This window comes from Homarus americanus, unplaced genomic scaffold (genome assembly GCF_018991925.1).
Source record: "Homarus americanus isolate GMGI-L3 unplaced genomic scaffold, GMGI_Hamer_2.0 scaffold33633, whole genome shotgun sequence".
Taxonomy (NCBI): domain Eukaryota; kingdom Metazoa; phylum Arthropoda; class Malacostraca; order Decapoda; family Nephropidae; genus Homarus; species Homarus americanus.
Window position 1 is genome coordinate 1 of NW_024733697.1, and position 12807 is coordinate 12807.

Below are 12807 nucleotides of genomic sequence, written 5' to 3' on the forward strand. Positions count from 1 at the left end.
TTTATCCACATTTTTCTGTCTGTTAGGAAGTTGCATAGTAATTGTTGTGATTTTTGAGGGAGGTTAAAATTGGTGCATATCTTATACTTTAATCCATCGTGCCAAACTGTGTCGAAGGCTTTTTGTACGTCTTTTGTAATGAGTGCTGTCTTGTATGCACCTTTGTTCATGTGGAGGTAGTTTGTCATTATATTGAGTGCGTCTCGAGTTAAAGTGTACTCTGAAGCCGAACTGCTTGTAGGACAGTAGTTGTTCATCTTCAAGGTGGTATCTGAGGCGGGTGTTGTATAGTCTTTCAAATATTTTGCCTTAGACTTCTAGTATGCTGATCTGTCTGTAGTTTTGTGGATCTGTTGGGTTTTTGTTTGGTTTAGGTATCATGATGGCTGTGGCTGTCTAAGAGTTTTGGGAAGTATCCTGTAGCCAGTTGGGTGTTGTAGAGGTATGTAATGACTGACTGTTTCTGGGGGCAGGTGCTTCAGGATTGCTTGACCTACATTGCTGTCGCCTTGTTTTCTTTTTAATTCTGTCTAGTGCTTGTTTGACTTCTGTTGGAGTGAAAAGAGCAGTGAGGATGTGGCTCCGTGTAAGTGTTGAGGTATCTATTGTGTTGTCAGTTCTGTCGTGAAGTGTTTGCCTGTGTGTGGTGATGTTTGTGGTTTAAGATGTGCCTTTGTTGTGTGGAGGGGTGTGGGTGGAAAATGTGTCCGTGTTGTTTAAAGTGTTCGTGCTACGTCAGCTGGCTCATTGATTTTCCTACCGTTTACTAGTAGGTAATCAAAGGGGGGTTTTGCTGTTCCTCTCAGCTTGGCGATTCTTTGCCAAATTTCTCGGGGGTTGTGTGTTCTGTGTAGCCTCTACGAGTTTTGCCCAGTGAACGTCATCGGTTATACCGTCCGGGGCGAGGAGGAAGGCTTGTTGTGATGCGGTAGAGTGCATGGCTTGGTGTTTTTGTGCTTCAGGCAGATGCTTGTAGAATCTTTGTATTTACTCGTGCTTTATGGGAACCTGCTCGTGGTCAGCTTTATCGTTAAGAAAGCTCTGGATATATTTAACAGTATCCTGGTGGCATAATATTTTTTTTTATACCGCGTGTTGTGGTGCCAAGATACGCTCACCAAACAGCAGTTAGAGTCATATTGAAAGAGAGGTCCTTATTATGGGTTATGTAATTAGTTTTCAGATACAGGGTAACTGGCTGAGCAAATCTTCCCTAGCGATTTGGGGGGGGGCGATTGTCGATACAGGGTAACTGGCTGAGCAAATCTTCCCTAGCGATTTGGGGGGGGGGGGCCCCCCCCGATTGGAATTAGATTCTTACGTATATTTAAGGCCTAAATTAGTTCCGTTAAACCTCATGTTCCCGCGTTATAATAGATGCACTTACACCTTCGTAAGCTGTATTGTTAAATCACCAAGTCAAAGTTGCTTCGGAGGGATTCATTTTCAGGGAAGTATTACGTACACTGTAGAAGTCATGAAAAGAAACAGGCAAATGAGAGGCAAGACTTTATTAAAAATTAAGCATATGTATACAATTTATCTAGACCTTGTATTACGAAGGCTATTAATATTGCGTTACAGAATTACTGCCTGTAGAACGCCTCGGTCTCACAGATTACAGGTCGGAGAGTGTTGCAGCGCGAGTCGTGCCACCCGACGCCTAGGCTGTTCACCACAGCCAGGCACTGCTCGTTACCGTCTGCGTTGTCTGGTTGACTTCTTCCAAGTCTGGCCAAGTAAAGAAAAAAGTTAGATGGTCAATATACACGAGCCATGGATACAGAACTTCAGCTTCTGTTAACAAGTTCAAAGAGACTCAAGTTAATTTTATGTAAAATAAATATAGGAACTAGAGAAGTCTTAACACAACAAAGTTTATTTCCATCAGGCAAATATTAAATAAAATAAATATAGGAACTAGAGAAGTCTGTTTATTTCCATCAGGCAAATATTAAATAAATATGGTTTGTGTGTGTATCGAAGGGTACCGACTAACCTGCCGGTGTTAGACCAGTTTGTGTAACCAGTGGAGACACCCGTCTCCCAGTACCACTGGTAAGAGCCCAACTTAGTGCCGCTTGTCCAGATGTCCCTCATTTGGTCTGTAGAAATATATTTTAAACGATACCAATGTTTGTTAACTGAAGAAGTAATTTTAGAAAACGATCGAAAGCATATTCAGTTACCATTTCAAAAGCAGAAATCCCACGATAACAGTTGAGGCAACACTCACATGTTCTAAGAACTCCAGCCACGAAGTTGTCTTCGTTCGGGTGCTCTATACTAACGGCCTGGAAGCCGTTGCCCAGCCTCTGACAATGATGGCTGGCATCGTACCATGTGTAGGATCGGCCGCCATTATGGCACCAGGAGAAGTGGTATGCCCTACCCTGGAACACCTCATCGACCTGTAGAAGGAAGAGATGCGCAATTCATGAAGGCAAGATCTTACTTTATAGTTATAAAAAAGTATATTTGAGAACCCTGAAGGGCTCGTGATCTTCAATTAGGAGGAAACTATCTACAATTTAAGATTTCAAAAATACATTACAGTAATACAGTATTATCAAATAGTCAGCAGCATATCGTCATACGTAGTTAGGAGGGTTAATTTATTAACTTAAATTACCAAGTGCATACTGTAGAACTTACGATAGGTCTGCGAGCATGATCACAAAACCGATTCTGTGGCAAGATGGTCTGTTGAGATAAGACACGAGTTGGTTTACTTTGACTTGAAAGGAATTGTCCTAGACGTTGGCCAGGGGAAGGCTGGCCCGAAGTAAAGACTTGTCCTAGACGTTGGCCAGAGGAAGGCTGGCCCGAAGTGAAAAATTGCCCTTGATGTTGGCCCTGAAGAGTCTGGCCTGAAGGGCTTTGAGGGCTTGTAGACCTCAACACACCCGGTGATCTAACCATGATATGGTCGCCATCACTGCCCACACCAAAAATAACAGGTGTTCCCTCATTCTTGACGTATAACTCCTCGGCCCAGACAGCAGTCGTTAACACGAAGAGGATTATTGTCTTCATCTGAAGGAAGATTAAAGATTTGGCGTATTAGGTTTACTATAAAGCAGGACAAGGCAAAATTAGGGCAGGAGCAGTGCCCCCCTAAAAAAAAAAAAAAGTAAAATATCAACAAAACTTACTATGAACAATGGAGTTGTTTCGGTGGAATCCAGCACACTGAAAACGCAAAGGAAGAGCCGCCCCTTTTATACGGTCGACAGTGGTGCTTATTGGCTGAATGTTCAGCGAAAGAAGCTTTCATTGGCTAATATTTGGAGCAGCTACCATAACAACCAAGGTAGCAATCTCTGTAGTCTACAATAGGTACCGTACACTCAACCCCACCTTAGAGACGAGTTTAAATTATCTTACCCAAATATTTCTCTTGTGATGTACTATGTAGTGAACAGATTCCTTAGGTCATTTATGAGTCTGTATCACAAAGCTATACTTAGTTCCCATTACCCTAGATTTTTTTTTTTTTTTACGGGATTAGCCAACCCGGGCACAGGTCACTGACCCACATCAGGGCCTGGGGGGTAATAATAATAATAATAATAATAATAATAATAATAATAATAATAATAATAATAATAAAGAAATACAAAAATTAAAAAAAATATCAAAAGTGAGAAACAATATATATATATATATATACAATCAACACCTCAACCCGCCAAGATTCGAACCCACGGCCCACGAGCCCATGACTGTGACCGGGGAACGCTAACCGCTGGACCACCAGGATTCTAAAAGCAGTCCTAGACTTTGTTATATTTCACACAAAGCCTGTTCAACGAGCTTATGGCGCCGTGAACCTCGTGAAGCTCGTTGAACAGGCTTTGTGTGAAATATAACAAAGTCTAGGATTGCTTGTAGTATCCTGGTGGTCCAGCGGTTAGCGTTCCCCGGTCACAGTCAAGGGCTCGTGGGCCGTGGGTTCGAATCCTGGCGGGTTGAGGTGTTGATTGTATGTAGAAGTCCGCGTGCTTTATTGGGCTAATGAAATATATATATATATATATATATGGTGTGTTGTCAATAGTAAGAGGAACAAGTGAGACCCTGCAATTGTGTGTAAATGAGGCAGAAAGACAGATAAGCAACCTGAGACTTGGTCACAATTTTTGTGATGCCATATGGCAGCAGGGTCTACCATAGACAACACATTATGCTTCCAATATCTTCCCAGGCGGTAGTACCTCCCTGTTTGGTAGCTGCCTAATACCTACTACCTAGAAATACTCGTTATAACTCGTATGTGAACACTGAATAAATAGTTAAATCACTATGTGGTGTGTGTGTGTCTGTGTGTTTGTGTGTATGTTAAAACTTAAGAATTAAAGTGTTAATGTCTTTGTCTTGGTATTAAAATGGTGTTGGTGTTGCCTGGAGACGTGGAAATAAAGATTCACACATTATACGACGAGACATTAAGTGATGGTTGTTGTCTGTTCATTTCTCATGGTAATATGTTTGATGTGACCATATAGCTATATGAGTATAACACGATACAAAGGAGTGTGGTGAATAAATAAATAGATATACGAACAAGAGGCATTAGATTCAAAGAGACGAACACAGAGAGAGAGAAAAAGAGAGAAGAGACGAGTGTCAAAAATACTTTTATTCCTAAAGACAAATATGAATAGCTACGTCAAAAAAACAATTCTTGGCGTACATGTGCATTGATTGTCTGAAGCAATTAGACAATAATGAAAAACTTGAAAGTAGAGATAATGAAGAAGCATTCTGTTTCCTAACAACTTTTTAACTTATTGTGAGAATTAGACTACCAAGAGTGTTTTCCTTAATTTTATTAATTATTTACAGATACAAAATTCCATTTACATGGGCGACCAATCCATACAAATGGTGAGGAAAGCAGTGCAAGAAGTTTGCTTGTCTCCGTCATTCGCCAGTTAAGTGTTCGATGTTACTGTGCAGTATTTGGGCTTCAGGGCTAAGCTAAACTAGCTGATCTATAAAGACGCCCAACTTATGTTACCTTTTGACGCCCCACGTAATACACCAGCAAGATCATCTGCAAAAGTTATCAGGACATCTTAGTAGCACATCAGTCTTTCTGTAATTAATATTACGAACAAAATTAACCGGCTGTCAGTTTGCCCTCCCTGATACAGGTAACCACCTCCCAGAATCGCCGTGGCTATATCTCAGTCGACGGGTGATAACGATGTTTAATTCCTGGCTGAGTGTAAGGCTTGTTGCTGTGCTGTACAGTATGTTGCTTGAAAGTTCGACTCCTGCAGTTTCTCATCAGTTTTCGTCTGCATTTGTTGGTATTTACTCTTGCTTTCTTATAACCTCGTCTTGTGTATAAGGACCTGAGGATAAGATAGTATCGTCAAGCAACTTTGGTGTTGGGAACTTACTGTTTACCACACGAAAATAACTGCTCGGGGTCCCATCACCCCTGGCTGGGTGTTGTGGGATGTTGTGGATGAAGTTCTTGAAGACCTTGAGTTGAGTAGTGATGAGTCTAATACGAGTGATGAAGCACAAGGGAGGTTCGAAAGTGAGAAAATACAGCTACAACAAGAGGTAGTGAAAAAGAAAGATATTTTTAAAAGGATGAGGGAGACAAGCTGGCAAGAGGACAGTGAAAGCGGAGAAGTGAGAGAGGAGATGAGACCAAAAAATCTAGGACAAAAAACGTGTGTGGGTGGTAATAATAATGGAAATACCAGAAAGGAGATAGTGGAGAATGGATCAAGAACAGAGCAAAGTATGGAATTTGAAGGATGCAGACAAGAACACACACAAGGTAATGTTGGTCGTGTCAGGAAGAGATTAATTTTTCCACAGTCATGCCCGATGACCTTCCTTGAAAAATTAAAATGGGCAGTACAACTAGGACGGGAGCATCGCAGCTTTGAGCCTCTTTTGAAAGAAGGCACACACAAGCCTTATCTTACAGTGGGGACCATGGAGGCTGTGGAAATGTTGACAACTGTTGGGTACAAGGGATTACTGATGGTTTTGCCAGAGGAGAGCGACATACTACTTACAAAGGTTATAATCTTCAGGTACCCTGTAATACTAGATCCAGAATACTTATTGGATGACGAAAGATTTGTTTGGGTCAAGAGGCATTTAATAAGGGGCGAAGAGAGAAGCCAGGTTATTGCTCTAATGAGAGGAAAGGTTCCAGAGAAAGTGTTCATCACAGGAGCAGGGTATAGGAGGGTGGCACTATATGTGGAGGGACAAATAATGTGTCTCAAGTATTGCAGATGGGGACATAAGGCCTGGAGCTGTCAACTGGACCCACGTTGTAGATTCTTTGGGAAGAGGCACGAATCTAGCAACTGTAAGGACAAGATCAAAGCAGGAGAGAAAGTGAAGCCTTGTTGTTGTAATTGTGGTAAAACTCACAATGCTAGTTCAATTGCATGCGAGATGAGGCCACGTATGAGAAGTGACCAACAAAGGAATTATTCAGAGAACACTGAGGAAGTACGCTGTGGTTTGACAGTGACAAGACAGCAGGAGAACACACAGACAGTGGAGACAGTGATTCCTGAGAATGCCTGGCATGAAGGTTCAAGAAGGATAAGGACTGCGCTTGCGGCCGGAAGAGTTGTTGATGCCAGCAACAAACAGAGTAATAAACAAGTAGCAAGTGAGAGTAGTGGTGCAGCCCTCCAGGTTAGTGATAAAACTGTCAAGAAATTCTGGGAGAAGAGGTGCATTAGATGTTTCAGCTTTTGCAAAAGTTAGGTCAGAAAATAGAAGTGATAGAGAAAAGACTTGATACAGTGATAAATAAAGAAAGGGAAAACAAAGCTGTAAATAATGTAGAATTAGAAGGGAAAGAGGAAAGTGAAGAGCTCAAGCTTTTGAAAAATTCAGTGCTTAAAATAAGTATTAAAGGGAAGGAGAGGAAAATAAAGGATTGTGTAGTGCAGGGAGCAACAACTGAAAGTTTTAAAAATGTGTTGGTAAAGTGTAAAGATGCTGATAAAGAAAAACTTTTGAGGAAATGGGAATCTGTGCAGGAGGATTGGGCCTTCTTGAAGAATCTGATTGGAAAGGATATAAAATGTGTAAATATTAATCATGGATCTAGCTAGCCTTAAGATAATGTCCTGGAATGTTAATGGTCTACGAAATAGAGTGACAGATGTACATTACTTTACCCTTAAAAATAATATTGACATAATTACCCCTCAAGAGACTGGGGACAGGAAAGGCGACCTGCTTAAACTGTCTGGATATAAGGGATTTCATCTCTATTCGGGTGAAGGTATAGGAGGGGTCTCAACATACATTAAGAATTCCACACCAGCAGAACTAGTTGGAAGCCCAAGTAGAGTACAAGAAATAGAAAGTGTCTGTATAAAATTGTATTTGAAGGAAGGAGAATTGAACATAGCAAATTTGTATATTTCTGGAGGCTGTTTTGACCTCAACTTCTTACCAGATTGCATGTTTTTGGACTCAACTTTGGCTGTAGGAGATTTTAATGCTCGACATCCAAGACTCGAAACACTGGGGAGAATTAATAGTAATGGTATAAAATTTTGGCAATTTTTACAAGATCACCCAGATGCTTACTTGTTAGGAAATGAGGAAGTGATTCATATTAAAGGTTAGACTATGCTTGCATGATAAGCAGTCAGGGAGTCCAGGGAGAATGTGAGATAATAAGGGAGCTAGTCAGTGACCATTTTGTTGTGTATGTTCAATTACCATTAGGGAAGAGACAGGTGAGATATAGGAGGAAGAGATTGAAACTAAACAAGGCTGACGCAGAAGTGTTTACCCAAAATAAGGAGAAATGGTACAGAAATTATACACCAGTCTGTATGGATAGCTTTTATAATGACCTAGTTGGGGAGATAGAAAGATATTTAACTAAGTCAACACAGAAAAAGATAAATGATAAGACACATGGGCCTAGGAAACACTGTTATACCAATGACAAAATGTTGAAAGGATGGACACAAATGTTAAGGGCAGCACATAAAGATTGGGTAAAAAATAGTAGAAGAGAAGAAGATAGGGAAATCTTCATGGATGTAGCCAAAATATGTGGGCAGGCTAGGAAGGAGGCAAGGGAGAAATATTGGCAAGATTTTGCACAGCACATTGGGGAGAGTAAAAATCTCAAAGAAATATGGCAGGATATTAACAAAATTAGAGGAAAAAGGAGTAATTTTATTAGTCATCCTCATCCAGAGGAAGAAGCTAATAAACTGGTTGACAAATGGGCTAAAGCAGCTAGTGTTGCCTCCCTGCCTAACAGGACAATAGAAGCATTAGATGAGTGGCAAAATGAAAGAAGAAGATTTATTTCATCAGCTCTAAATATTTGTGATGTAACATGTGTAGATATTACTCAAGATGAGTTATTAAATGCTGTTAAAAAAGGAAAATCTACAGCACCAGGCGAAGATGGTGTGACTTATGAAATTTTGAACTGCTTAGTTGGTATGGAAAATAGTCCATTATTATATTTATTCAACATGAGCTATACAGAGGGTAGATCACCAACAGAATGGAAGAAAGCGATAGTTATTCCTGTCCCTAAGGCAACTGGTGGATACAGGCCAGTGCCTTTAACATCTTGTTTTTCCAAGATGATGGAGAGAGTATTATTAAATAGGCTTGTATATATTGTGGGGGAAAATCTATCTTGTAATTTATTTGTTTTTTTGGAAGGGAAATGTACTTCAGACTGTGTTATAAAATGTTTATCAAATGATGCAGACAGATGTAGAGTTTTTGTGGATTTACAAGGAGCATTTGATAAAGCTCACAGTGAAGTAGTTATGAATGAGCTGGCTGCTCTAGGGGTATCAGGAAAGTTGTTACGCTGGATAGGTGACTACTTGCATGGAAGGAGAATCTGTGTATGGTTTCAGGGATGTTTGTCTGAGGAAAGAGCACTTGAACTAGGCACTCCCCGAGGGGGAGTATTAAGTCCAATGTTATTTAATGTGTTAATGAACAAGATAGCCTCACACAAATATCCCAAAGGAGTTGTAACCATCATTTATGCAGATGACATCTTATTTCAAGGAAACTCTGTAAAAAATTTGCAGATTGCATTAAATAATTTTAGTGTTCTTTCTCAAAAGATGGGCTTAGTTATCAATGAAGAAAAAACCAAGTGTGAATGTAAAGGAAGAGGAACTGAATCCGTTTTTCTAAATGGAAAAATTGTTGAGAATGTGACAATGTATAAATATTTAGGAATGTATTTTGGCTTTACTTGTGAAAGTAAAAAGGCAGAAATATATCATGTCCTCACTCAATGTAGAGCAAGATTACAGCCCTTGAAGGCTCTAGCATGTTTGTTGTGGTAAAGGTGCTGGGGTACCCATACTGAGAATGATGTATATTTCTACCATCAGATCACGTATAGACTATGCAGCACCTGTCCTCTCTTGTACTGGTGAAGTAAGGCTACGGAAGCTTGAGATCATGCAAAATGAAGCAATGAGAATAATTTTAGGGTGTCAAAAGAATGCAATGATTGAGATAATGAAAATGGAACTAGGGTTACAGAGCATTTCACAGAGGGTCAATGAAATTAATACAGTTGCAGCAGTTCGATTAATGAGAGGGAACAGTGGGGGTAAATTTGTACAAGATATAAATGATGGTTTAAAAGATAAAAGGGCCTTCTGCAGGCAAGGCAAGAGGGGATACATGAATGGATTAGTAAATATTATTAAAAAATGTAATCTGGTAGAAGAGTTGTAAGAATCCACCCTGGGAAGAACGAGAAGTAGAGTTAGACATAGTGCCTCTCACAATGAAGAAATCATTACATGAACCAGGACAGTTAAGGGCTTTATATGGGAATAAGATTAGTAATTTGCCTAAAATAAACTCATTGCATGTATATTGTATACTGTGACGGTTCAGGTATGTCAAATGGCAGGGCAGGGTGTGGGATCCTTATAAGACAGTACACAGAACAAGGAAATGATGACATCAAAATTGGACTTCGGTTGAGCAGTTTTATATCATCAACACAAGCTGAGTTATATGCAATCTTAGTAGGATTGGAAAATGTTGTAAATATATATAAAGATGCATATTTTTTTGTTGATAGTAGGGCAGCTTTGGATTCTTTGAACAGTGGGAGTCCAGCCTTTGAACACATTATTGGTTCATGTAGAAAATTAGTAAATACAATAAGGAAAAATGGCCATAATGTTCAATTTGTATGGGTCCCTTCACATGTAGGCATTGGTCTTAGTGAAGCAGTAGATATAATAGCAAAAAGAGCCACGGAAAAGGCCGAGATCGACATAATATGTACTAAAACCTTGAAACAATTAAGGAGCAAATTACGGAAAATACAATCAATAGAAGATAATTTCAAAAGGAATGAAATATACGAGAAAAGTGAAACAATGAAACATTACCATCATGTTCTCATGAACACAAAATTTACATATGGGAAAGATGGGATTAGGTGGAAAGATTCAGTGTATATGAGGTTAAGATTAGGATATAAATATTATTGGGAACTTGGAGCTGAGAGAAGTGAACAGGATAAAGAATGTAGAGTTTGTAGAACACCCAGATCCCATACCCTGCCACATTATATACTGGAATGCCCATTGCTTAATGTATATAGAAATGCCCATATAAATAATGTCCCCATGCAAATAGAGTGGATGTTTAAAAATACGAAAATAGATGAAATATTAAAGAAATATAGAAATTTTGCATCTAGAATATAACTATGTATGTACAGTATATAACTGATTATATGAAATATTTGGGATTTATGTGAGTCCTGAGAGGGACATTCCTGGACTGGGGTGGGGATGACTTATGTCACTTCATCCATTTGAGATATATTAATGTTTTTTGTATCTCAATAAACGTATCAATCAATCAATCAATACTGTCTTTGACTCACCCGCCTGTGTGGGACCAGTTATTGTACTGTAGTAAGGCTCCAGTGCCCCAGAACCAGTCATAAGTTTTGTGGCCACTCGTCCAAATCCACGGTATTGGATCTGTTGAATTTTGGAATAAATTAATAACTGTGCACACGCGGGCCTGTAGGAGGTGAAGACAGGATGCTGGCAGGGATCCTAAAGTTAGTACTACAAAAATCAATGTCTAATTTAGAAGGCGTGCCAGAGCTGCTGAACCTAATGTTTACAGAAAAATTTCCTAAACTTTCCAAATTGCGTTAAATAGGTAGTATATCCACCTACAGACCCTCCAGCAGCTGGTGAAGTAGGGTACATAGTCGACCTCAGACCTCTTAAGAACTAGTAGAGTGGTATAAAGCTTACAGTGAGAAAAGTATTACCTTTTTACGATGCCTATGAAAATGTAGCCAAGGTTAAAGGGGAACAAATATATCTGAAATTTAAGCATTTATAAACCACTGCTTTGACAAGGTCATTTAGGACGATTTTTCACATTAGTACATTGTGACACTATGGTTGCCTATTATTACCGTTAGGAACCGCAACAGTACAAATACACAGTTATGTTGAACGTTAACCAACCAGGGTCGTGTCGCTCAAAAACTAACGTAAAATGGGGTTAAAACCCACGATGCAACAAACGAAGATTTTGACAACCCTAGCGAAACTTAAGTGGTCATTCTGAAATTCCTCGACCCCTTCGTAAAAAATTTGAGCGGCTGTACATACACTATTACAAGCTTCATACTTAGTAGATAAAGAAACTTAAAACTCCAACGACTTGCTTTCCGATAGGACTTGATTCATGAAGATGTCCTCGCTCTGGTCTACTATGCTGATCGCCTGGAAGTTATGACCCAGCCCCCTGCAGTAACCATCAGCTTCTTCCCAGGTGTAGGTCCTCCCGCTGTCGTGACACCAAGAGAAGTGGTATGCCCGACCATAACGAATCACGTCCACTTGCTAGAAAGTGCGCCGGTATGAAATCTAGGAAATAAAATATTTTATCGAGAACCATTACATCAAAAGGGCATGGTACAGTAGTACGCTACTCGCACCCTCCCCTTCTGTTAATACAAGAATTATATTTGCAGCAATAAAATAGTTCATTTAGACACGAGCACTTTACTACATTAAAAATGTAACCTTTACTATTTTTATACAAAAACTTGCACAATTTTAATAAAAATTGTAATTTTAATTTAGTAATCTCACTATTCCTGTGTGATTGGATTTTTTCACATCCCAATACATAATGTTGTATGGTGTGTGCAACCCAAGATAAAAGTTGACAAGAATAAGCGCCCCTCCACTTATCTGCCAGTAATATTTGTATCCCAATCTTAACCTCAATAGTATCAACAGATGCAAATTGGTCCCGTAAGTTACATTGGCGCTTTGTGAAACTAGTAAGGCTGAAAAGTCTACTGCACATGGCAATCACCTGCCATGCTTTTTCCCATACTTCTTCATTTCCCTATTTATTGTTCTAATACGGCGTATTTATATTGCTAACAAAATCATATACGTCTTCACTGTAGGTTTCTTACCAATTTGTCAAATTTGTTAATGAATCCCCCACGTGTGATTGAATCCAAACAAACTGCAGTGCAGTTAATTTTTTGCATTACTTGACCAGTCGTTTCCAAGAGCCGTCATGAAGCGTTATACATGTATTAGGTAAATGATGATGTATGCGAGAGGTTTCGTACGTTCCTTAGAAGTCATTTACAGCGACTACTCCCTAGTCACGATTGATTAATCAATTTATGGAATTCAGGCTCAGTCAAGCGCTGGAGCCAATACGCTATTCAATTCCGTTTGGCAATTCTGCGAATGCAGTTCAGAGATATTCCTTCGA

General features: G+C 39.5%; 1 protein-coding gene across 2 annotated transcripts; it reads right to left on the minus strand.

Annotated features, from left to right (window-relative positions):
• Nucleotides 1-1496: 1496 nt before the first annotated feature.
• LOC121869865 (C-type lectin domain family 4 member M-like) lies at nt 1497-11023 on the minus strand. Of its 2 annotated transcripts, none has more exons than XM_042371429.1 (5): nt 10925-11023; nt 2656-3036; nt 2237-2411; nt 2000-2105; nt 1497-1731 (listed from the first exon to the last, which is right to left on the minus strand). In XM_042371429.1, the coding sequence occupies exons 2-5, from the start codon at nt 3034-3036 to the stop codon at nt 1587-1589; spliced, it is 807 nt and encodes a 268-aa protein (XP_042227363.1). In that variant the 5' UTR covers nt 10925-11023; the 3' UTR covers nt 1497-1586. The 2 variants fall into 2 exon arrangements, with proteins under 2 accessions (XP_042227363.1, XP_042227362.1); XM_042371428.1 differs by lacking the exon at nt 10925-11023 and adding an exon at nt 3156-3429.
• Between the last annotated feature and the right edge of the window lie 1784 nt (nt 11024-12807).

Coding starts and splice junctions, on each gene's coding strand:
- LOC121869865 (XM_042371429.1), bottom strand. CDS start 3,036: ATGAAGACAATAATCCTCTTCGTGTTAACGACTGCTGTCTGGGCCGAG. Junction 2,412..2,655: donor ATCATGCTCGCAGACCTATC/GTAAGTTCTACA, acceptor TTCCTTCTACAG/GTCGATGAGGTGTTCCAGGG. Junction 2,106..2,236: donor GGCTGGAGTTCTTAGAACAT/GTGAGTGTTGCC, acceptor ATATTTCTACAG/ACCAAATGAGGGACATCTGG.